General features: G+C 41.8%; 1 protein-coding gene across 3 annotated transcripts; it reads right to left on the bottom strand.

Moving 5' to 3' along the window:
• Window positions 1-634: 634 nt before the first annotated feature.
• On the bottom strand, window positions 635-23,037 carry PRDM1 (PR/SET domain 1). Of its 3 annotated transcripts, none has more exons than XM_077162527.1 (7): window positions 22,761-23,037; window positions 20,947-21,189; window positions 14,523-14,642; window positions 10,892-11,144; window positions 4,907-6,009; window positions 4,213-4,341; window positions 635-3,817 (listed from the first exon to the last, which is right to left on the bottom strand). In XM_077162527.1, the coding sequence occupies exons 1-7, from the start codon at window positions 22,800-22,802 to the stop codon at window positions 3,242-3,244; spliced, it is 2,466 nt and encodes an 821-aa protein (XP_077018642.1). In that variant the 5' UTR covers window positions 22,803-23,037; the 3' UTR covers window positions 635-3,241. The 3 variants fall into 3 exon arrangements, with proteins under 3 accessions (XP_077018642.1, XP_077018643.1, XP_077018644.1); XM_077162528.1 differs by lacking the exon at window positions 22,761-23,037 and adding an exon at window positions 21,448-22,715; XM_077162529.1 differs by lacking the exon at window positions 4,213-4,341.
• Window positions 23,038-23,281: the final 244 nt, after the last annotated feature.

Below are 23,281 nucleotides of genomic sequence, written 5' to 3'. Positions count from 1 at the left end.
AGCATCTACTATTTACATTTCTAAACTCAAATTTGTCTTTTCTCAGGTGGTTAATTTCTGAAGCATCAATAGCCAAACAAGTGGACTTATTCTCATTAGATGATTCGTTGTGCCACATGGTGATGCCACCATGTAACTTGAGTTTTAAACTGACAGTGCCCAGGTTCTGGTAAAACAGCAGCTTTCTGGAAAAATGGGCTAGTGGTAAATGTATCATGACTCAAGAAGTAAAGGAAAAACTTCCTGGGTTGTGTAGTGCAGGGAGACTGTATGGAAGCCTAAAAGCCCTTATTTACTGCCATGTGCTATTAGCTACTGAAGATGTCTTCCTTGTCCCAGCTTCCCAGGACTTCCTTAGGGCCCATGAAAGGGCTGGATGTCCACACGCGCACACACACACACACACTGGCCCAAGCCCAGGATTGTATTTCTGGAATCGATCCAACTCTTCCTTACCTCCCCACCATTCCATGCCCATCAACAAGTAAAACAAACAAAGCCCAGCAAAAGCAAAACAGATTTTCCCCTTACCAAATGGCTAATACTTGAAATCTTTCTTAGAGACAGCTTTTATAGCTCATAATTAAAGAAAACATCTTTAACGTTGTCAGAAGAGACAACAGATCAACACTGGCAGCTCACTCACATGTGTAAACCCTGATGGGGGGGACCTGGGGAAGGTAATCATTGGTGCTGCTCAAGAGTAAGAGGGCAGTCAAATCATGTTCAAAATTTGGTCTCATGCCACCCGAGTGTGGATAAGTAACTCATTGGCCCCTCACTCAAGAAATTAGACAAGCTTTGGTAAAGCATGAACATTTATATTTAATTTACATTTTGACAATTTGCACATAAATAACAATGTAAACCAGTACGTAAACATAAGATAGTTTATTGTTCTAGCAAAGTAAAAAGCCAGTAACTTTGGTCAGTTTTAATTTTGAATAGAGGAAAAAATAAAACCACCGTTGATTGTGGGCTCAACATTCACATGTAAGAGGCCTAAGGGAGAAAGTCAGTCATTAAGGAGAAGGAAAGTTTCCAGCCAACCTGCAAGGGTTTGAAAAACTCTCCAGTACAAGTACACAAGTCAAGAAAAAGAGAATGAGTGGCAGCAAAGAGAAAGTATTTGGTATCATTGTCTGAATAGTGAGGGCTGTTTTACCTACAATTAAGAGGTGTCTGTAAAACATGGATATGTAAAATTGTCTTGCTACTTGTAGGTACAGATCAGTAAAGCTTCGGTTTCCCTGGGTCATCCTAAACTGTTCTGTTTTGCAGGTTGACATTAGTTGCCACAAACTGCTCAATATATAAAATAGATTAGTGAGAGAGCAATGTTTTAAGAGGGTGGGAGTGGGAGAAAAATTATGATGGTAAAGGGATTAAATAATGGGATTTTTATTTCTCTCACTTGGGTGTGACCACAAAATCTCAATGTGGTAAAACAAAGTTAAAGCTGTCTTCAGTAAAAAGAATATCCAAACATGGAAAAGAACTAAAGCTGTCTTAGGTTGTCCTGAATGGTACAAAATGATTTGTTGCTTTTTTTCTCCCTAGATGTTATCCAGTCCCACCTTTGTACCATGTTTCCAGGCTCTCTGGCAATAGCAGGGAGGTTCCCAGACACAATTAGATATTGAGGTTATCGAGTGTTACGCAAAGTCTCAGCGAAGATTTTTTTATTGTTTTTGCCCTTAGGAAAAGTAAGTTCTTTTACATGGGTTTGGCTCACAACTTAAGTGGTTATAAATATATTATAGATATACACATGGTATAGTGGTATAAATAGATTTATAAATATACATCATTCATTGCTACACCTTGAATGCCAACATGTAATCTTTGGACTTAGCAGAATAAAAGATAAAATGACACACATTCTATCTTTTTGGAGCACACTTGGTTTCTTCTGTAGAGTAGCAAATCTTAGATAAGAAAACATTTCCTGCACTACTGGACACACTCAATGAGGTAATAGTTGTTGAACAACTTTGCAATGCCCTTTCATCTTCAGTTAAGTTAACCATAAAATGTAAAAACACAAATACTGAGGAAAATCTGATTTTTACAGAAAAAAAATAAAATTGATGTGTTGGGGATAGCAATGTTCATTACCCGCTTTTACCCTAGGACAATGAGAATACCCGTTTTTCTGTTTGCTTTTAGGTGTGGCCTGAGCCTATCTACCTCAAACTCCTTCCTGGTAGAGCACCGTATCTGTGCAATTTTGACATAAAAAAACAGAACCCAAAACAAAAGCAATTATCCAGACTCAAGCCCCCAAGCTTCACACATACAAAAACCACCTGTGCTTTGGTTAAGTTTTGCAGTGGTTTAAACTTGGCATTTTGTCTTTTTCACATTTTCAGATAATACATTGGGATGCAGAAATCACATGGCTGCTCTGAATAGTCACATGACTTGGGGGGAGTGGGAGAGGGAGCGAGGCGACAAAGCCTTCCTGTTACTTTTCTGGGTAAAATTATGGCTAGGGGAAAAAAATCTGAACTATCTACAGAAACATACACTACTCTTTTTCTTGTTTCTTCTACACAAGTTATTACTGAGTAATTCTGCACACATACCCCCAAGTTATATAATGCCATTCAAATGGTATGATCTTCTGAGTTAACACATCAACTGTCTAACTTTGGCAATAACAAAACCTCATTTTCAAACCATTTATTATAGAGGGAAGTCAATAGAAGTAATGTATTTGTTTGCTAACTCTAAGGTACTTTAACAGATGTGCAGAAATTATCTACAAAGAATGGTCACGAGACAAAAATATAACATTTATACTCAAATTACAAGGAATTTTTCCAGTCATTGTAAACTTCTTTTAATTATTGCTTTTTGAATGATAAATTGCATAATAAATTATGAAGTATTATCATTGAAAAAATAATTATGGTTAGGCAATAATAGTCTTAAGTAAGGGAAGGCTATGCAAACATATCCACACAAATATTCAAAATGCACAGGTTCAAATATATAGATGTGGGTGTAAATAAGTGTATATAATATGTATATATATTGTTTTTGCCTCATTTATGCCCTGAGATTTCAGTAACTTTGGAGTTCCTTCTTTATTCCAGAGAGGTGAGGGGAAACCTGCTGCCAGGAGAGCCACGTAGAACTGGAAGTAGGTACAAGCAATTTGCTACAGGCACCCTGACTACACCAGGTCATAAGTTAAAAAAGAAAATAAAATGCAATACTTATTTTCTGAAAAACCTTAAGGATCCATTGGTTCGGCTGTTTCTTGTTTGACCTTTATAGGTACCAGAGGTAGTGGGTGAGTGTGAGGCAGCTTCATGAGGGAGGGGTCTGATGATTCATAAAGGTGACACCCTGAGGAGAGGAGTCCATTCCCCATGTTTCTTTGCAAAGACACTTTCAGGCCAGTTTCTTCTTTTTCTTTTCTGACCATGGCTAGAATTTCTTTCTCCACCACAGAGGTCACATCGATGTTGTCCCCCATGTCCTCGAGCCGGTCCGCATTGTCACTGATGTCAAACTTCTCGATTTCTTCATTGATTCGGGTCAGATCGTCCAAGGGCAGCCCAGCAGCTGGGGCCACCGGGCAGTTTCCCTTCAGGTGGACCTTGAGGCTGCAGAGGTGGATGTAGCTTTTGTGGCACTGGGCACACTTGTGGGGCCGCTCCCGGGTATGCAGGCGCTTGTGGAGTTTCAGGTGCACAAACTGGGTGAACTTGGCGGGGCACACCTTGCACTGGTAAGGCTTCTCTCCAGAGTGGAGCCGCAGATGGGTCTTAAGGTTGCTGGTGCTGCTAAATCGCTTGTGGCAAACCTGTGGTATGGGGAAGAGAACAGAGAAGGGAAGACCCAAAGATTAAAAGCAGCCAGTGGGAGCGGCAAGCAGTAAAACAAACAGCCAGCAACCTGGGAGGGGAGAAGCCACCCTGTGGCAGGGACGGTGTGGCACTAGGCAAACAGGGTGATGTGATGTGGGCACACTACACACGGTGTTTTTTTTCCCCTGCTATTTTCCCATCCACTGGAAGCTGGCTGTGTCATCTCAGCTTGTCAGTAGCCACAGAGCACCAGGAGGTCCTTGGTACTGACGGCTTGGGGCAAAGCAGAATTCTCTAGGGTGGTTTAAACTATGGGCTCTGTGACCTGGGAGGGCAACTCCACAGACATCTACCGCAAAGGTCAAATGTGTTACCACACAATATTGCCCACCTGGCATTCATGTGGCTTTTCTCCCGTGTGTACCAGGTAGTGTTTCTGCAGGTGGGCGAGCTGAGTAAAGCCCTTGTTGCAAGTCTGGCATTTGAAAGGCCGTTCTCCACTGTGCACTCTGAGGTGGACCTGGGAAGAAGGTGCATGGGTTAGCGCGGCTCTCAAATCAGCTCCAAGACCTAAGGCTTCTCCTCCCAGACTCAGGTGTCTGTGATGCAAACCATCTTAAGAAAAGCATCCAGACAAAGTGCTAACCAGAATAAAGTCCCAGTGTTTTCAGAATGTTTTGCATGGTTTGAGCAAAGGGCACAAAAATCTCAGACTAGCAGGGACATTAAACCAACCTCCTGGCCCACACTCCAGTTTTACTCGGAAGAAACTCAGGAAGGAAGGAGGGCCTTGTGCAAAGCCACACAGAAGTGGCAAAGGCAAAACTGAGCCCACACTGACTCTTCTCAGCCCAGGTCTTACACTGCCTTGGCAGTTTATAGCTTGTGGAGATGGGTAAATACCAGCCTGAGTGTGCACACTCACTCACACACACACACACACACACACACACAGTTCCCAGCAGGGGAGATGGGTAAATACCAGCCTGAGTGTGTGCGCGCGCGCACACACACACACACTCACACACACACACACACACAGAGTTCCCAGCAGGGAGGCAGAACCGCCCTACCTCACCGCCTACCTTCAGATTTGAGAGCTGGCCAAAAGTCTTGGCGCAAACGTTGCATTCATACTTAATCTTGCCGTTCTGCTTCTTCAGTGGGTAGGGAAGCGTCTTGTAGCCGGTCATGTTTCTTTTGTTTTTAATGAGATTCATGGCTTCGTCGCCGCTGGGGGCTGTCATCGCTGCTGAGGTAGCTTTGGGTTGTACCACGTGCTCCGACGAGGCGGCCGTGCCCGCGGTGGGAGACCCGCTGGTGGGGCTGCACGCCTTGTCCTTCATGCTGGCAGCGGCCCCGGTGAGGGAAAAGGCACTGTGGGGCGCCGGGACAAGCACCTCTCTGGGATGTTCGGGCTGAAGGAGCCTGCGGGCTCCCTCGGAGGGCAGCGAGCTCGGCAGAGAAGCTGGGTTGAGCACGGGGTGGGGCAGGCTGCTGCCCCCGAGGAGGTTCCCGTAGACCGGGTACAACCTCGGGAAGAGGCCGAAGTTGCTGATGCCGTTGATGTTGCTCAGGCCATTGCAATTCATGCCGTATGGGGGTAAGAGAAACTTGGGGTAGTGCGCGCTGTAAGAGGGGATGAAGGCAGGGGGGAGGTGGGGGGCCGGTGTGTAGCCAGGGTAAGAGCCCAAACCTTCGGGGCCGTAGGGCGCGTTCAAGTACGTGTAAGAGTCCCGAGGCTCGTGCGCGGCGGGGGCCAGCGGGGACAGCGTGCTGCCCGGGCTGCCATGGGGGCTGCAGCTCTTGAGGCTTTGGTCAGGGCTGCTTCTGGATGAGGGACTTGGAGTTGTCGAGGACGGAATGGGGGAGTGGGGAATGTAAGTCGGTCTCTCCATACCATAGGCCAGGGAAGCTTTCAAAAAGTCTTCTGGCAGAGGGGCCCGGATGGGGTAAATCACCCGAGGATAGAAGGGCATTTCGGGGCTCCCAGTTTTTCGGAAGTCGTCCACGTCCTTTTCTGAAGGGAGGGGTGAAATGTTGGAGCGGCAGAAGTCCCTTCCTTTGGAGGGGTTGGAGTCCGATTTTAGGATTTCTTTCACACTGTATTCTCTTTTGGGGACATTCTTTGGGCAAAGTTCATTTTTCTCAGTGCTCTGTTGCTTTGGGTTGTTGCTCTGTGTTTGTGCTGAAATAAAGAGTGAGCGATTATTCAGAGCAATAGAGAGAACTGAAGTGAAATTGCCAAAGTTGCTCTCTCTTTTTGAGAAAACCTGAACACCAGCTGGCGATGCAAGTTAGACACCTGGCTCAACGCCCTCTCATTCTAGAGGTCTCTGGGCCACTCACTAAAATCGCGGCCCCATTTCCTCCTCACCAAAGTGGAGACAGTGGCAGCATCTATCGAATGCATAGCACTGTTTCTATTATTTTCTTTCCATTTATAAAAACCTTATCATAGTTCTGTTCAAGCTAGGGCAGATAGCGTCCATTAAAATGGGGTGGAAAATTCTGGGGTGGAGGGTGCCAAATATAATCTAAAGTCATTCTGATGTTCGCTAAAGGAAATCAGCTCACCCTGTGAGATAGATGTGAAAGATGAAGACTCATTTCAGGTAATAAGCAGTCATCAATTTTCACCTCAATTCTTGTTTAAATACAAATTTGATTAAAAAACAAAAAATCTGTTCAGACTGCCTATGCCAACTAGATCAGCAGTGTGGATCCTGCCCCCTTATCCTGCATTTGCTGATGGCAAGTTTACACTAACACTTTGTCTCCCAGCAGTACTGTCCCCTGGAATCCCAAGGTGTGACACATTCACCTCTGCCAAACCACAACAGGCACTTCCCGAGCCAGTTCAATTACTTAGAGCACCAAAGAAAACAGAGGTAGCTGAGATGAAAGCATTTATTCCAAAAGAAGGTATATTATTACTTGGTAAACATACTGTTTGGTAAGAGAAGTAAGCAAGGACAACCGTTCAGACCATCCGTGCCACTCCAGCCCGGTTCCCCAAACACTCAAGAGCAGCGCTTCTGTGAATGATGCTTTTGGGGAAATGCCTGCCAGAGCATGGAAAGCAAAAACTCCCTGCTCAGACTTCCCTGGATATCAAAAGTAAAACACACGATGCTTTGTTTGAGCACTGCTTTTGGTTCTTGGAAGATAATCACTCAAACGAGAGTGCCTGTCCTAGGTGGGGTATGCAGTAAGCCCCAGGAGGGTGCATGGAGCTGCCTTTCAAGGCAGCAGAGCTCTGGACTCAGCACCAGAAGGGACGTCAACAACACAACCTGACTCTCCTTTGTGTAACGAAGGAACCCCAGGGCTTGGTATCTGCTAGGTCTAGAAGTGAACAGTTTGGAGCTCCAGCTTTCTGAACTCTTCAAATCCATTCTCTGAGCTGACAGAGGCTGAGGAATTCTATTCCAGCTTGAGAGCCCCTCAGAGAATGTTGTCTCCTGGTAGCTATTATCAGTACCTCTTCCTGGGTGAGCCGGCAGGCCCAGAATAAACACAGAGGATGACACTATCAGGAAAGATGCTGATCTAGGGCAGTGATGGAAAGCTTGTTAAGGGAGAGGGATTTCTGAAGCGCCCAAACCAAAATAAATATCAACTTATCAGGGCAATATCAGTCTTTCAGTGAGGCCCAGCAGGCAGGAAGTTCAAATTGTCACTTTTGTTTTTTAAAGCTAAAATGGTAAAGGAGGAGAGAGACAAGTAAGTGGGAATACTGATAGGCAAGGCTTCTCACAGCCACAGGAAGGAATTCTACGGAGGTAAAAAAGAATGATTTGGAGGCATCCACAGAGCCCAACCCCCATCCCCAAAAAGGTCACCCAAATAAAATGAGAATACAGAAACTTCACCCTTAAAAACTGTTGCCATTTTTAGATGGCAAAATTAACATTTAAGTTTCACAAATTTTCCAGGAGCTTCAATATTCCCTTGGTCTAAAATTCAACAAAATAAAAGCCTTAAGCATAAAAGTATTAGTCTACCCATAGCACTGTCTCTCAATTTTTTTTTTAGTAAAGTGTTCTTATTAAGCCATGAATATAATTTTAGATTATTGAACTGAAACAAGGCTAATGTTTGAGTCAACAAATAAGTCACAATTTAAATCTTCAGTGTAAATCACTGAGCACTGTGGCCAACATGTGAACAGGATACAGATCTATTCATTCTGAATGATCTCTGTCCTCTTTTAAAACAGTATCCGGAGGGATATGTTAGCCTCCCAAGATGTTCTACAGGTGGGAATTATGGAGACTAGGTAGATATGAAAGCACATTTAAAAAACTCATCCTTCAAACAGCAGCTGAGTAATCAGTGAAGCTGGTGTCATTTCTGAATCTCCCACTCAGTGGCAGTTTGAGTTAACATGAAAAAGAAAATCAAGATCTGTTTTTGTTCTTAAATCTTAAATGGCTGTAGGCGGACAGAGTCATTTCAAGAGTGAACTGCTTCTGAAGGCGCTGAATGGTTTAATTATGCCGACTCACATTTTCGATCTATAATAAGAACCCCGAAGACTATAAGAAAGAACCTAGAAGTTCTGCAGTAGGCAAAACAAAGCCTGTTTCAACTGAAACTGAGAAAGCAGATTAACATTTAGAAGTCTATAATTTGGTCAAACTGTTTTCTAGATGGGTTAGTTAGATAGATAGGGAAAAAAAAAACCAGAATTGAGGAAGGTAGGAGTTAACTAGTTCTTACTAGTTTAGTTAGTTGTGGGTTGTTGTTTTTTTTTTTAAGTATTTTGTTAATTTTTTTTTAATTTCACCCATAATTTGTGATTTCTGGGTTTATTCAAACCCCTTCTCCTCAAAACTTTTACCAGTTAGGCCATTATGGAGATTCTAGCACAGAACTCTATTGTGTTTTAAGCATGGAAACCCAACACAACTCATTTGGGGAGACAATCTTCCTTTTAGACCTGATGAAATAGTGGAAATTTTCCTGATCAGAGTCTCAGTCACCAGTTGCCACACCTAAGACAACTGATTTCACAATTGGCAGCAGTCTTGTCTTCATGTGATGGATTATTGTTAAATCTCATCCTTCACTATGGACATGGGGTACCTGAATATGTTATACTGCCTTTTATAGCAATTAAAGAAAAGATTCTGGAAAAATAAAAAGGGGGATATTTGGAGGGAACAAAGGTGCCATTTCACAGTATACACAAAAAAGAATAAACATTTGAATCTAAAATACTGTTCAAAGACTTTCATTGAGGAATAAAAATGCGAGGCCTTTAAAACAATCTCTCTTTTTTGATTGGCAGAGGGAGAGGGGAATATGGTTGGTGGAATGACGCAGATTGGGTCTCCTCAATGGAGTTAGTCACCCCCCCCAAAAAAAATCAAATACTTTCTCTCATTCCACAAATGATTAAGCTCCAGAAATGAAAGGAGACCCTTAAGAGGAAGTGGCTCCCCATGCTAAGAAAATTAGGAGGAAGCAGCACATCATGCCATGAGATGCCCTGCTGGAATTTAAATTCCATGAAAATGCGACTGTGCATCTGTGTCTTTTACCATCAACCCTTAGTACCTTAGCACTGGGCCTGGCACATACACACATGAAACATCCAAATGGCCCGTGGGATGCTCAGTATTAGGGATGTGACAGGGAGATTCCCAGGATCCCTCATGAGAGAGGAGGAGAGAGGCACTGTGGTCAGCGCCTGATTATGTTCATTATTCTCATTTTAGAAGCCAGTTTGCTTCTAAACATTCCCAGATCCTTTTCTATGATCTCAAGGGAATACTGTGTATATATGTGCATATGCAATACCTTATCAGACCATGAACACAAAATCTCACAGAACCAAGTAACTTATATATAAATTGGCCCTATGGGCAAGACACATCAAGCTTTTCTAGTCCCAGACTTTTAGAAAACTGTAAATACAAAGCAGTCTTGACATGGTATTGGAGATCAAGGAAATCAGACAGTGTGGGATGACAAAAAATTGCTATAATAGCTATAGTGTTGGATTACATATGACTTGGATACTATGTAATTAGTTTCTTAATTGATCCTAAAGTTTAAGCCAAAATTCCAATTTAAAATTAAGATTTATTCCAAAGGTCAAAGATAAAAATATAAACTTAAGCAATTTAGCCTTCAGATAAACAATATGGGACAGCATATCAACAGTTGGTGAATCTAGGTAAAAGGTATATGGGAACTTGTACTATTCTTGCAACTTTCCTTCAAGTTTGAGAGGATATCAAACAAACAAAACAAGACAGGACAAAAGATCCAGCATTGTTTTAACTTTTAAGGCAAAAAGTGTTCATTTCTAAAATTGCTATATAGCTTTGCAGTGTAACAGAACACACAACCACAGTTACAACAGAGGTTAGAATTCTATAATTCCTAAATCATTCAGAGATCACTTGAGAATGACTAAAATGAAGTAGTTCTTTGCAGAAAGACGTTAGGACAGCAATTTTAACCGATTAAAAAAGTAAAAGCTAATAAACCTACAGAACTGAGAATTTGTGGAGATAGAGTGATAGGTGACTACTGTAATAGTGATTACAGATCAGATAATTAGGTTTTTACCATAAGGAAGGAAGCTAAGATATGAAATCTTTAGGGTCATCTATTTAGAATATTGAAAAATCACGACCGCAATCTTATAATGTTCCACATCAAGCTGTAACTTGATAAACAAATTGTGTGCATCTCTACAATATATTTATACTACAATTTGCATAGTCAGCCTGTCAGGACCAATCCCTATTATAGACTCCAATCTACCCAACTTTTGGATGGATTAGAATTAGAAATACATTTCCTCCTATAACTTTCTGAATTCAACATTCAAAGCAGCTCTCTCATTTTTTTTTCAAATGAATCAAGTTTCATAACAGGGAATAGGAACTAAAAAAAAAATTTCCTCTTCCTAGTCCCTCGTTTAAGCCACCTACTGTGGCCCAACAGGATGGTGAAGCCATGTAATTAAACAACATGTTATTAGCTCATAGGGGCAGAACTGAAATGACTGGCATTTTCTATTTATTTTTTTTGTGCTGTAATCCACTTACCAAGATTCATCATTGTCAGCTCTCCAGGATAAGGGTAGTGAAGCCTTTCTGCAAAGTCCCGACAATACCACACAAGAAGTTCCTGGTTGGCAGGGATGGGCTTGATGGTGTAGAAGTAGACGCTCATTCCATTCTGACACGCAGCCAGGTTCTGCTCCCGGGCGGAATGCGCAGGATTCACGTAGCGCATCCAGTTGCTTTTCTCCTCATTAAAGCCATCAATGAAGTGGTGAAGCTCCCCCCGGGAATAGATCTGTCCCAAAGAGAAGACTGAAGTAAGAAAGTCAGCCCCAAAGCAATGCAAAGCTTCCCCTAGTACCTCTAAGAATAAATACACCAAGTATTATGTGGGATTTCTGGTCCCCTATTGCTTAGTTAGAAAAATCATCAAATCAGTTTAGCCAGAGTAGTCTTGAATCAGCAGAAATCAGGGTGGTTACAGGTGAGAGGCACACTGTCAGTTACCTTTTCCATTTCAGTTTTATCGTCTTTTCATGTACTCAGGGAAAAATAACAGAAGAAGGAAACATAGCATTTCATTTAAGGACTGCCTGAGACTGAGTAAGCCCCCACGGAGGACCACTTTTGCTACACAGTGAATGGCGAAAGGGCAATGCTACCAACTCCAGTTGCGATTATGCTGACTTTCAAGGCTTTGAGTCACCTGGGTAGAAAGACCAGGATGAGTGGCTACGTCAAACCGAGTATCTCAGCTTTTTCTATGGCCTCAGTACTTGCCGTTTCCTACACCCCCGCCCAAGGCTTAAACTATGCAAACATCCTCCACCCCCAACCCTCTAAGTCCTAAAGTAACACTTGTTCATATGAATACTTGGAACCTTGCCTTTTTGTGGAAACACTGGGCGGGGCAAAGGTGAACTTCACCTGCCATAACAAAGTGAGCACCGGGACAGAAGCCAGCATTCGACAGTCGACTCAGAAGTCACTTTTCCTCTTGATAAACAAGTTTAGCCTTGCACTTCTCTTTCAAGCCAAAGGAGGGGAGAGGGAGCCCTCTTATCTGGGATGAGGCTGGCTAAAACACCACACACAGAGCCATAGGGGTAGGTTTTTGGAAAAAGAACAGGAAGAAAGTATGTCCTACTCTAAAGGCAAAATATCACGAAGAATTCAAAACCTGCCCTATACCTGTGATCATACTTCTGGTAACAGATGCACCCTGGCCACTGGGCGAAAAGGGAGAGGTAAAAACAGTAAAACTCTAAATATTCTTACTGAAACCATAAACAAACTCCTTACACGTCCACAGAAAGTTTCTCTTTCTTTTTAAGAGGTGTGCCACCTTTTCTTCAGTCTTAGGAAATTTCCTTAGACAATTCAATACCTGGTTATCTGCAAATTGTAGTCTCCAAGTAGCAGCGCCCTGGTTTGCAGCAGCAATTTTGCTCTAACAGGTCAGCCAGTTGCTGCTCTATTCTTACTCACATACTGACTACATGAGTCTATAAATGGTTCCTATATTTCGTTCAAAGGTTATCAAAAGTAAAAAAGAACTCTGTCCCTTTAACACAGGCAGTAAACACCAGAATCACTTTCTTTTAAGAGTAACTTCCTGTAAATTGTGAAGGGGGAAATACATGTGGCTTCATCAAAGCAGCTTGTGAGAGCTTTTGCGGTGTGTTTTGTTAAGAGAAAATGGAACGAGGTTGGGTGAATTCTGCTATCAAGAGGGGTTTTCAAGTTTGTTTACTGTGATGTGCAAACTTCCAGGAACGTGGGGTTCCATCACTCTTGCACTCTTCGCTGGGGCGGAAACTGCTTTCTAAAGCTATGGGTATGTTGCTTCCAGTCAGTCTTCCACGGACTACAATTTACTGTATCCTCATTTTAAAACAGAAATGTCAACCCCATGAAGTCACACACATACACACCCACAAGAAAATAATGCAAACATAAAATGAACACTGTTCCTTATCACCTCACTACATTTCCATATATTATCAGGAAAATTAAAAACGTGCTGACTCATAGTATAGTTACAAGAAATAATGCCACTGGTTTCTCAACTTGAACATCCCTTCTCTCCTTTGACTGTGTAATTTGCATGAAACTTTTTCTTTCCCCACAACAGATGTTCATATTCCTGCCAACAAAATCAGGATACTTACAACAACTTGGGAAGTTGTCTCCTACGTACGGTACCTTTGCATGTGAAAGACTGATAGAAATAAATCCACCTAAAGAATGCCTTTCAGTTACTTATAGTGAGTCTCTAATGAACCAAGGAACGGTGACACTCATAGGAGGTTCTTAGGTATTTCTTCCTGTTTTTTCAAAATGACCATATATTAATGAGTCTTATGCTGGGTTGGCTTAGTTCAATCCTTCAACTTCAAGAACTTATACTTAGCTTACTTCTGGGAGGAATTTATTGGCAATAAATGCACTTACATTTTCCCCAGTAAAATTCAAAGAGCAACTAGATTTTAAGCATGAGTAACTATTAAATAAAAACTGCTAGCATTTGATTATTAGATAATATATAACTGCTCTCTTTTGCTTGGAAAACACTAAAATAATAGATTTCTACAGACATCATCCTTCCTGGGTTAGAAAAAATCTACTGTTCCTTAGGAACAGCTTCTGAGAGATTCCCCAACAGGTGCCTTTTATGATACTTATCACCAAGATTCAAGGGTTCTAAGGTTCTAGGTAAAAATACTTGTCAAGGTGAGGATAATACAATTTTTGAGGTTACTATGCAGTACTTTCTTAAAATAATTCAAATAATAATTCCCCATTAGTCATGTACATTTTTTTGGTAAATATGTATAAAAATGACTTCTATTTTAAATTTAGTAAGCATTTTTTTATTTTCTAAGTGAGGAAGACAGTATTCCAGATAGATACGTACTGGGAAAGCAATTGGATTTTTCTCTGTTCACTTCCTAATACCAAGTCTTTTTCTCAAGGATTCCATCTAATTAGCTTACATCTGGTGTCTTTTCTAACCCTGATATTCCATAGAAATTCTATTGGCCAGACCTTTTCCCTGGATGTCTTAGGAAGCTTATCATCTCACACTGATTGTAAGCATTTTTTTTTAATGTTGTGGGAGTAATCTCCACACACTGTCAAATCCAATGGTTTTATGGTGCAGACTCTTTTAAAAATAGGACTTGTCCTGTAGCCCTTTCTTGATTCACAAGCCCCATCTCCCAACCATCCTTCCTTAATAGCTTTTATTTTCAAGACATTCACTTATGATAACTCTTCCATTCAATTAAAGTTAACTCAGCAAGAAATCAAGACTGGGTGAAATCTAAGCTTGGTGACTCATTACTACTTCCTTGCACAGAAATGCAAATGAACCTACACTTGAAGCAAGCAGCAAACTGTTTCCCTTCATCACAAAGCTCTCAGTTGCAAAAATTAAGATTCACATATAGTCTATACTCCATCACTAACCACCAACTCTGTGTTCCCAGAGTCCAACCTTTAACCGGTTTCATCCCATTTGCTCAGATTTCCCTGTATCCATGGGGCTCCTGACTACTTGTGGGTGAGCCCCAGCATTTCTCAGCACAGGTTGAAAAGGAAGTGACCCAGCTCTTCTGGCCCCACTTTTTTCCTAATACTTAATGAGTTTGGAAAATTTTTCCTTACTTACCCGCCAAAAGTATTTCCTGTTTGCGTTCTTGGGAACTGTATCGTTGGTGTAGATTTCACCAATCAGGGGTCCAAAACGTGTTCCCTTTGGTATATATTCTTTGCTCACCACTCCAATAACCTAAAGGGAGTCAAACATACGAAACAATTGTAACTGTAAAATGTTCGCCAGCCTTTTCATTTCAAGGAACTGAGTTTTAAAGTGATACAAGCAGCAACCACAAAATTGTGATATGGAGGGCAGATATTAATAGGTACAAAGTAATTAACAAGCTTCAGCTTCGGGAAGGGCCTTCTTTTACACTGCAAGATCATACGAAAACACTCAATCAAGTATTAAAATAGTCTCGAGAATTAATCTCCCATGATTTTAGAGTCTTCTATTTTTGTTATTATTTTTCACTCTAGAATAACAGAGAATAACAACCATTCTGTTTCAGAATGAGAATCAAGATACTGCAGAATTAGATGTTCAAGATTAGACCATTGCAGCTGCTCCCAGCTTCCCATTTCTCCTTCTCCCTCAAGCCATAAACATAGTGTGCTTGAGGGTAATAAAATAGTTTTAACCTCAGAAACCAAAATAATACTCTTTGGTTGTTCCACAAAAGCCTAAGGAACCAGAAACCAAACACATTTTCTTCATTCCAGAAAAGGTTTTTTCAGTGCTTATAAGTTCTCCTTAATAGAAGAAAAACCTCTCAAGAAACTTCATTCTTCTCTAGAATCTTCATTCAAGAATGTCAAACTCTTCCTCTGAAATGGGAGGGCTTTATACTGAGGAGACGTAGGCTCTAAGATCTGGGGATCTCAGACAAAATGCATCATCCCTTTTGACCCCGTAGGGCCTTGCTAAAGGACCGTGTTAAAGATGCCAGTTCCTCCCTGATCATACATTTCTCTTGAATAGGGTAAAACAAAACAAACAAAAAATCACCAACCATGTATCTGGAAGGAACTCATCCAAAGGACTCTGGGAGAATTCCTTTATAACATTTTGCATGGTTTTTATTCACTCACTCTCCCTTTTTTTTTCTTGTCCTTCAGAACAGCCTGAGATTACTTACCAAATACCTTTCTGAAATGGACCAAGAGCAGGGAACTATCCCTGTGGTTTCAGTGTGTTTCTTCCCTCAATGGCAGACGCAAACAGGGAATCAGAAGGTGTTTCCTTCTGTTCACAGTGGAATGTAAGATTTGGGGTATATCACTAATCCCTTATTAAATTTCATCAAGAATTTAAACCTCTGTTTAAATGAATAAGGAATAAATACACCTAATCTTGGTTTTGACAAACTGATCTTTCTCCTGTAAGTTCCTATCAGCCAATGATCTTTCAAAACAATTTAGTATTTTATATACAAGCCAGTGGAGCATACCAAACTGTAAAGAGAGAGAGAAAACAGAAATTTTCCTACACCTAACCTGAGTGAAACAAGGTTCACGGGGCTAGGATGTTATTTTTGGTCCTTTATGAATCTCAGCAGAGAGGTGAAAAAAGCAGATGTTCATTTTATCCTCCTTCTCTGCCTTCATTTACATCTATCTGTCCTTTCAATAACAGTTCATCATTATTGGCATCTGTTGGCAGAACAACTGTTGGGAAGAGAATATCTCAGAACAGTCTTAAGATAAAATACATACTTAAAGCTTTAGTAGATAGACTTATTCAAGGGCTTATTGTTTAGGATCTGTTATTACTGAACCTGGCAAATTCATGGAGTTGACTGCTATGACACACATATCATTGGCATTCTATTTGAGTGATTATTCCATAATATTAAAATGACAAACAGGAAAAACAAATAATGCCATTCGCTGGTCAGCCAATAATTAGCAGTTGATATTTTCAACATACCCACTTTAAAGCAGTAATTTGAAGAAAGGCATGTAACTGGTTCATCAACTTTTGTTTTAAATTATAGTCTCTTGCAGACAGTGTCTTGAGAGTCAGAGCTTGATTACCAACAAGCAGCACTACATTAAGGTCAGGGTTTTTCTCCTGAATTGCTGCTACCCTTTTACCAGAATGATCACCTGGGTTTCAGCCATTAATCTTACATTAAGAAAACACATGTTTTCTCATGGCTGAAAAAACGTCAACTAGAATCCTGTTCCTACAAAGAGATTTGGAGAGGATGTAAGACACCCAAATAAATATGTGAGTACAACTAGGGGCAAGATATTTAAGAAGCAGGATTAGTAGTTTCTTGCCATCCGTAACCTTACAAGTCCAATTCAGCTGGCAAGACAGGAGAGCAATTCAAAAAAGAGGACGTCTGTGGGGGAAGGCCATGAAAACCCTTAAGCCCCAAACAAAAAGAGCCTCAATATTAGATTATCTTTAGGATAATCTTTAGGAATGAAGTAGAAACCTATTTTATATTTCTGTTATGTGCAAAAACTACAGAACACACTAAACCCACACATATAAATAAATATAGACTAAAAATCATGGTAGTTTGAGGTTTGATGGAATCTTGTGCTTTATATACTACTTATACCCATTCCCAGTCCAGCACTCTTAAAATAAAAGACATTATTCAAAGAGAACATAAAGCTACAACTCTACGATTATGGTACCCACCATAAGTAACTTTGGAGGGGGGATAAGAATCAGGTTATTTTTATTCAAAAGTAAAAGAACAAGTCAGAGTTCTCCCTCTGGTCCTGGGAAGAGCCAGGCATGCTTTTGCTTGGTCAACCCCATCTCCCGGACCCCAGGGCTTACAACATCCTATCTCCGGAGCTAGCTAATTTCACAGCATAATCTTGAAATATGCCTTGAATTTCACAGTACTAAAACAAACCAATTAAGAATGTGTTCACCTAACTCAAGAAGGAAACTTCCATGGAACTGACCAGGGTCCTAAAGAATTACTGCTGGGGACGAGCTACTGTGTGCCTCCTGGAAACCTATCAGCCAGAGGACACTGGGCTTCACCAGGTCCCTGCTTGCTGAGGCCCCACAGGAGCCATCTGCGCCAGACTTTCTGTGCAGAGCCGACCCCTCTGCCACTGGGCTGCTCTGTCTCTGTCAATGGCCTCGGGTACAGCGCACACCGACATGGGCAGCTCGAGACAAAAAAAAAAAAAAATTCTCAGGCTTATTTTCAGTTTTACAAAATGAAGATTTTACACCTCAGGATAGGGTGAGTAGGTGCACTGAATGAAAGCCCAGTAGCAAGGACTGTGTGTGTGTACGAACATATATATTTTAACGTAAATTCTTCCTTATGGCAGTAGTATGCACATTTAAAAAAAAAAGCCACAGCAGTGGGTTTTAAGCACAAACATTATCCAGGTCTAAATGTGGTATGAGCCTCCTTACCCCAAATTACATTAAGATCATTTTAATTACTAGTTCTCGGTCCCCCTCCCCCACCCTATAAAATGACTCATTCGATTAAAATTCTATTTTGAATATAAGGATATTTACACATTGAGATGACTACAACACTGTAGTGGACTGAGGCCTTCAGCCTGTAATTCACCCCATTTTTTTTTTAAAGGGGTGGAGTGAAAGGAGATGTTTTTGGAAGGTTTCCTCCTTAATTATCTTTATAGTAAAGGAAATGTGGTAATGCCACAGTACATCATCTCCCAAATAAAAGGCACTCAGAAGAAGAGGGAATTGCATGTTATGGTGAGATACTTTTTACAGATGGCTTGAGTTAATAATGGACCTCCACCAAATGGACACTGAGTGAGTCCCTATGATCAGGCTGATGTTTATTCACCGCAAGAGTTTGGGACACCAGACTCACAGGACCACAGCGCCTTGAGTGCGAGGAGAACTCAGGGCAGACACTGGTACAGGCAACGGCTTCTTAAATATAAATATCTAAACTGACCTCTCTGTATTCAAGTATTCATAGACTATTATTTCAGGAGGACAAGGGAAAATCCCCATAAAAGGACTGCCCATCAGTTTAAAAGTTTTGAATAGTATATCTGTCTTTGGTTTTAGTTCTGGAAATAGGAAGTAAGAACAGCTTCATTAAAGGTGCAGAACGATGCTAAACCAAATCTATAAATGAGGCGCAAGATCAGAAATACAGTTCGTATGTTTTGTTTTTAAACCCCCCAAAACTGCTGACACATAACACAAATTCATAATGAAAAATGGTCTACTTAAAAAAAAATCCCCAGAATGTCAGCAGAACAGTACATAGTGTAACATCTTCTGCTATTTAAGGAAGGGCAAGATAAATCAGTCAGATAAAACTACATGTAAAAAAAAGCTTTTTTTCCCTATTTCTATGGCTTGTGGGACCTAAGCGACCAACTGAATAAGGATAATGTAAACATTTCATCAATCCTAAATGTTTCTGTTTGGTTTGCAGCTATCATGCCCTCCTTAATGGCTCAATCCCACCATCTTTCACCATCTGAAGGGTCTGTCTGTCCCAAAGCTCAAAGTTCAAAAAGGAAGGATGGAGAAACAGCAAACAGGTACAAATTCCAGAGTATGCTTAAGACAATATTATATACAAGTTTGAGAATTCTGACCTCCTAGATTATTTTGAAGAAATATCTTTAAGGATACTGACGTGTTATATTTTGGTTGCTTCACATACTGAACAAGGGAGTTAAACGTTCAGGGAGAAAAAAAGAAACCAAACAAGCTTAATAAAGGATCAGTCTAAAATGTTTAGATGATAAATAAAACCACAGTGACACCAAGAGGGGCCGCGGTAGCACAGCCAAAAACATGGGCTGGGGAAGCCATGAGAACTTCCCTCTAAGTCCCGGCTCCGGCTCTAACTGAATGCCTTCGGGTAAGTAACTCTATCTTTCTGAACCTCAAGATCTAAGGTTTAGAATGATGGAAATTAAAAAACAAAAAACAAGCTCTTAAAGAGCTGAGTTAAGGAAAAGAACATTACAGAATTAAAAGCAAAGATGACCTACAGAATCAAGATTTTTATTTCAGTCCCAATGGACTGGACAGGGCAACACAGCACAAATTAACCTGGGGAACTGACCAAAATTTGGTCAAATCTGATATGGGAAAAAAACAAAAACAAAACAAAAAAAAAAACACTACACCTTAAATACCCAAAACAAATCCTACACTGATCCACAGACCACAAATTAAGATACTTTCTATTGAGAAGAGCCATTACTTTCAGTGAGAGGTATAATTAAGGCCGACCTCTAGGGTTAAATTTTTGGTAATGTTAATGTAAAACTACAATTGAAATTTTGCCCTTTACAAAATCTGCCTCCACTCTCCCAGCAGCCAAAAAATTTTTTTAAAAAGTTGAACTTTCATGAAACTCAAAGCAGAATTGCTCTATTTAATTTTAGACAGCTGTGTCTCCCCCTCACCAAACACACTTAAGTCAGATACACAAACAGGAAAGAGAGAAAGCGTTTCCCAAAACAGGATCCCGGACTCCTTCAAACGCTGTTCTTTTAGGAAAGGGGGAAAGTGATTTGATGTGGCTGGAGTCAATAGTCCCAGTAGCAAACTCTGGACCCTACAGATGATGACCCCCTTGTCTCTAACTGACAGTGATCTGTAGTGGGGGGGGGAGTCAGTTGAGGGGGTTGATTTTGTTCAATTGGACGCACCCGTAATCCACGCGCTGGAGAGAGCAGCTGTAGTAAGTAGGAGCTAAACTCTCAAAACAAGAAGCCGTTCTGCAAGTTATTTCACAGCTAAACATCACGCCTGGATGTAATTGTTATATAAAAGGGTAAACACAATCAGTTGCTCATTCCACGGTCGGGTTTTCAGCCCCTTTGAAACAACAAAGAGTGTATCCACTTCAGAGGCCGGTGAGGAACAGGTCTGCCAGCCCAGCCAGAGCACAGGCTGTGCCACAGATCACCAGTGGTTAGCTCTTAGGTCACGATGACAGAGAACACTTTTACGTGACCCTTTCCTCCATTTATACCATCACTCCAGTTCATAAACACATGAAGGTTTAGAGAATAATTTTGGAAACCCAGCTAATAAAGCTGGCTCATTAAAAAGAATAAAGCTGCCTAGTAACCAAAGAGAGGCCAAAGAAAAATTTTAAATTCTTTTTTTCCCCCAAGAAAACGTTTCTCCCCCCAAATCGAGCTCCTTGCCCAATAAATCCAGAACAGCCAGCAGTAGCTTTCTCCAAAGCTCCCTGACAATCTCACCCACCATCCCACACAGCAAGTAGACTTTCCTAAGACATGTCAATTTGCCAAAAAGACTTAACTGTTTACTAATTAGTATGGGAACAGTTGAGGGCTGGAGGGAGCAGGAAGGAATTGACTTAGGGAACAGAAAGCAATGATATAAGTGAATTGAATGATCAATTATTCGCTGACACTCACAGCTCTACACAGTTCTATCTATGAGGCCTCAAGGATAAGGAGCGAGAGATTTAGCATCAGGTGCCCACCTTCATAGTCAAAGAAAAAAAAAGAAAAAGACTTACCTCTTGGCTGTTTGTGGCATATTTGAAAAGCAGATTCCTTGGCAAGGATGCCTCTGCCTGCACTGAAGTCCCTCCTTCGACGCCCGAGTCCCAGGGGTGGTCGTTCACGATGTATGTACATTTCTCTGCGAACTCGGCCTCTGTCCACAGAGTCATATCCGCGTCCTCCATGTCCATTTTCATGGTCCCCTCCTCAGCCAGTCCTTGAAACCTCACAGCGTTGGAGCTACACTTCGGAGCTGCCTGGAAGAGAAGAGAAAGGCCTTTAATCCCCATTGTCCTGCCGTAGCTCCCTCTGAGAGGCTATGACTAATACAGGAGTCTGAAGACTTGAAAAGCAGATGCAGAATGCTTAGTGCAGTTGAGTAAGAGCCAAAAAGCCGTATAAAGTAGACCTCCTTGAAGAAGCAAGGTTTGTAAATGCTACTCTTAGGTGGAAAAAAAAAAAATGTGGCCACCTCATTGAGGGAAAAAAAGGGGGAAAAAATTTACAAAGCACACCTCCGAACAATGCCTGGCTTCACCTCTCACGGCAGAAAAATGCTGTGGGCGCTCAGTCCTAGGTCCAAGGAAACGCCTGGGGTCATGGCCGCCAGACCCTCGGCGCTGTGGAAAAGCTGCCTCAGAAAAGTGTCACAAACAAGGAGAGGAAGAGGAAGGAGCTGTCTGCCTCTGAATGAAGCTAAAAATGGAAAGCGCGTGTGGTGCAGCAGCGGAACCCAGCCTGCCTTTTCCAAATGGGGAAGCCTGAACTTTCCCACCAGCTCCCAACGCAAAACAACTTTCAAAACAAGCTGCCCCCCCCCACCCCCCGGCTGTGGCTCCTCTTTTATCCTCTCACAAGCAAGACCGAAACGGTCGCATCCTGCCAGCATCACTGAGCTGCAGCCTTGCAGAAATCGCTTGGACCAGAGGAAAAGAGGAGGAAAAGTGGGTAAATGAAGGGGAGGACACCCTGCAGTTTCTCGTGAACTGTGGGCATCTCACGCCAAATTGAAAAAGCAAAAACAGAACATAAAACTGTTCAATGGAAGTCCCTGGAGAGAATTCCTTGAGGAGCCCTCAGCCACAAATAGCACTTTCCATTTAAATCTGAAAGTATATCAATTCCCAGAAGTCGCTGGTGCGCTACAGTTTACTGTAACTAAAGTTGTAATAAATGTGGAAGACTCAAGAGGACAAGCTCTGCCCTACTTGTAAACTGATAAGGATATTCCTGCAAATCCTTCCTCGCTCTCAGTGCTTTTCGAAGAGAAATAAGGTAAACAACTTCTTCAATATTTTCCCATAGAAACATATTTGATAGCAAGTAGGACAAGAGGCAGCACTTCTACGTAAGAACGTGTTCTTGATAAAATGGAAACATAACACTGTGAAAGTGTTCAAGGTGGCTTTTATAAAGTCTTCCACTTCTTCCCTAAATATGATGCTCTTAAAGAAAAGTCAGATGCGAAGTTTCCTTTAGTTAAGATCGAAGCAAACTTGCCTCTCTGTGTTTAGTTCCAACACGTACAATCGTGATGCTAAATCAATGTCTTTAAAGAAAAAAAAAAAATTTAAACCAGCCCGGAGTATTTACTTTCTTTCCTCGTGGGCAGGAGCCACTACCGAAATTTCAATGAACTGACAATACACTGCCTGGAACTGAAAGGGTTAATGATTCATAAGGAAAAAGTCTTATAAACGTTTGACAGCACTAAGTGCGCTAAGGCAGAAGCATTTCTCGTTTCTAAGGCGACTACGTTAGCAAAAAAAAAAAGTTTCAGATCAATTTCAGAAGAAAAATAAAAAATTAAAAAAATCAAGTTCCTTACCAAGTTCGTACCCACAAGTTTTTCCCAGCAAAAATCCAACATCTGAGATAAGTCTCGTTCATGTCTACACTGCCGACATTTCCTCCCGCGTCCCCGCGCCGGGCTGGGCAGGACTGACGCGCGCCTCGGCGGCCCCGGCTTTTCTACCGCCGCCCGGGCGCCGGGTGCCGGATCAGGACAGGTGCCGCGCGCTGCTCTTGCCTCTCCGCAACACTGGAGGGCCGAGTGTCACAGCAGCACTTTCAGTCTGTGCTCACCAGACCGGCGGCTCCTTTCCCCTCCCTGCTGCAGATTTCCTATTAGCCAGCACTCGTCTGATTCACCCTACCAGCTGCCTGAAGTGGGGCGTGGCCACACCTGGACTCGACCGAGCCGAGCCGCGCCGCGCGGAGGGCTTTGCCCCCCAGATTGCGAGCGCCCGGAGCTTCCTCTCCTCGCATGTGAATATAACATTTGCTTGGAATCTTTTTTACTTCCCTTTGAAGGCACTTAACCTCCGCGTTTACTTGGGTTGTATTGTA

This window comes from Tamandua tetradactyla, chromosome 5 (assembly GCF_023851605.1).
Source record: "Tamandua tetradactyla isolate mTamTet1 chromosome 5, mTamTet1.pri, whole genome shotgun sequence".
In the NCBI taxonomy this organism is placed as follows: Eukaryota; Metazoa; Chordata; class Mammalia; order Pilosa; family Myrmecophagidae; genus Tamandua; species Tamandua tetradactyla.
Note: the sequence above shows the minus strand (reverse complement) of the source record. Positions and strands in the feature narration are given on the sequence as shown.

What these genes read in the sequence shown, in the direction of transcription:
- PRDM1 (XM_077162527.1), bottom strand. Translation starts at nt 22,802, where the DNA reads ATGTTGGATTTTTGCTGGGAAAAACTTGTGGGTACGAACTTG. An exon ending in GCTGACAATGATGAATCTTG is followed by an intron (nt 6,010 to 10,891) that starts GTAAGTGGATTA and finishes TCTTTATTTCAG; the next exon opens with CACAAACACAGAGCAACAAC. An exon ending in GCCAGCTCTCAAATCTGAAG is followed by an intron (nt 4,342 to 4,906) that starts GTAGGCGGTGAG and finishes CCTTCTTCCCAG; the next exon opens with GTCCACCTCAGAGTGCACAG.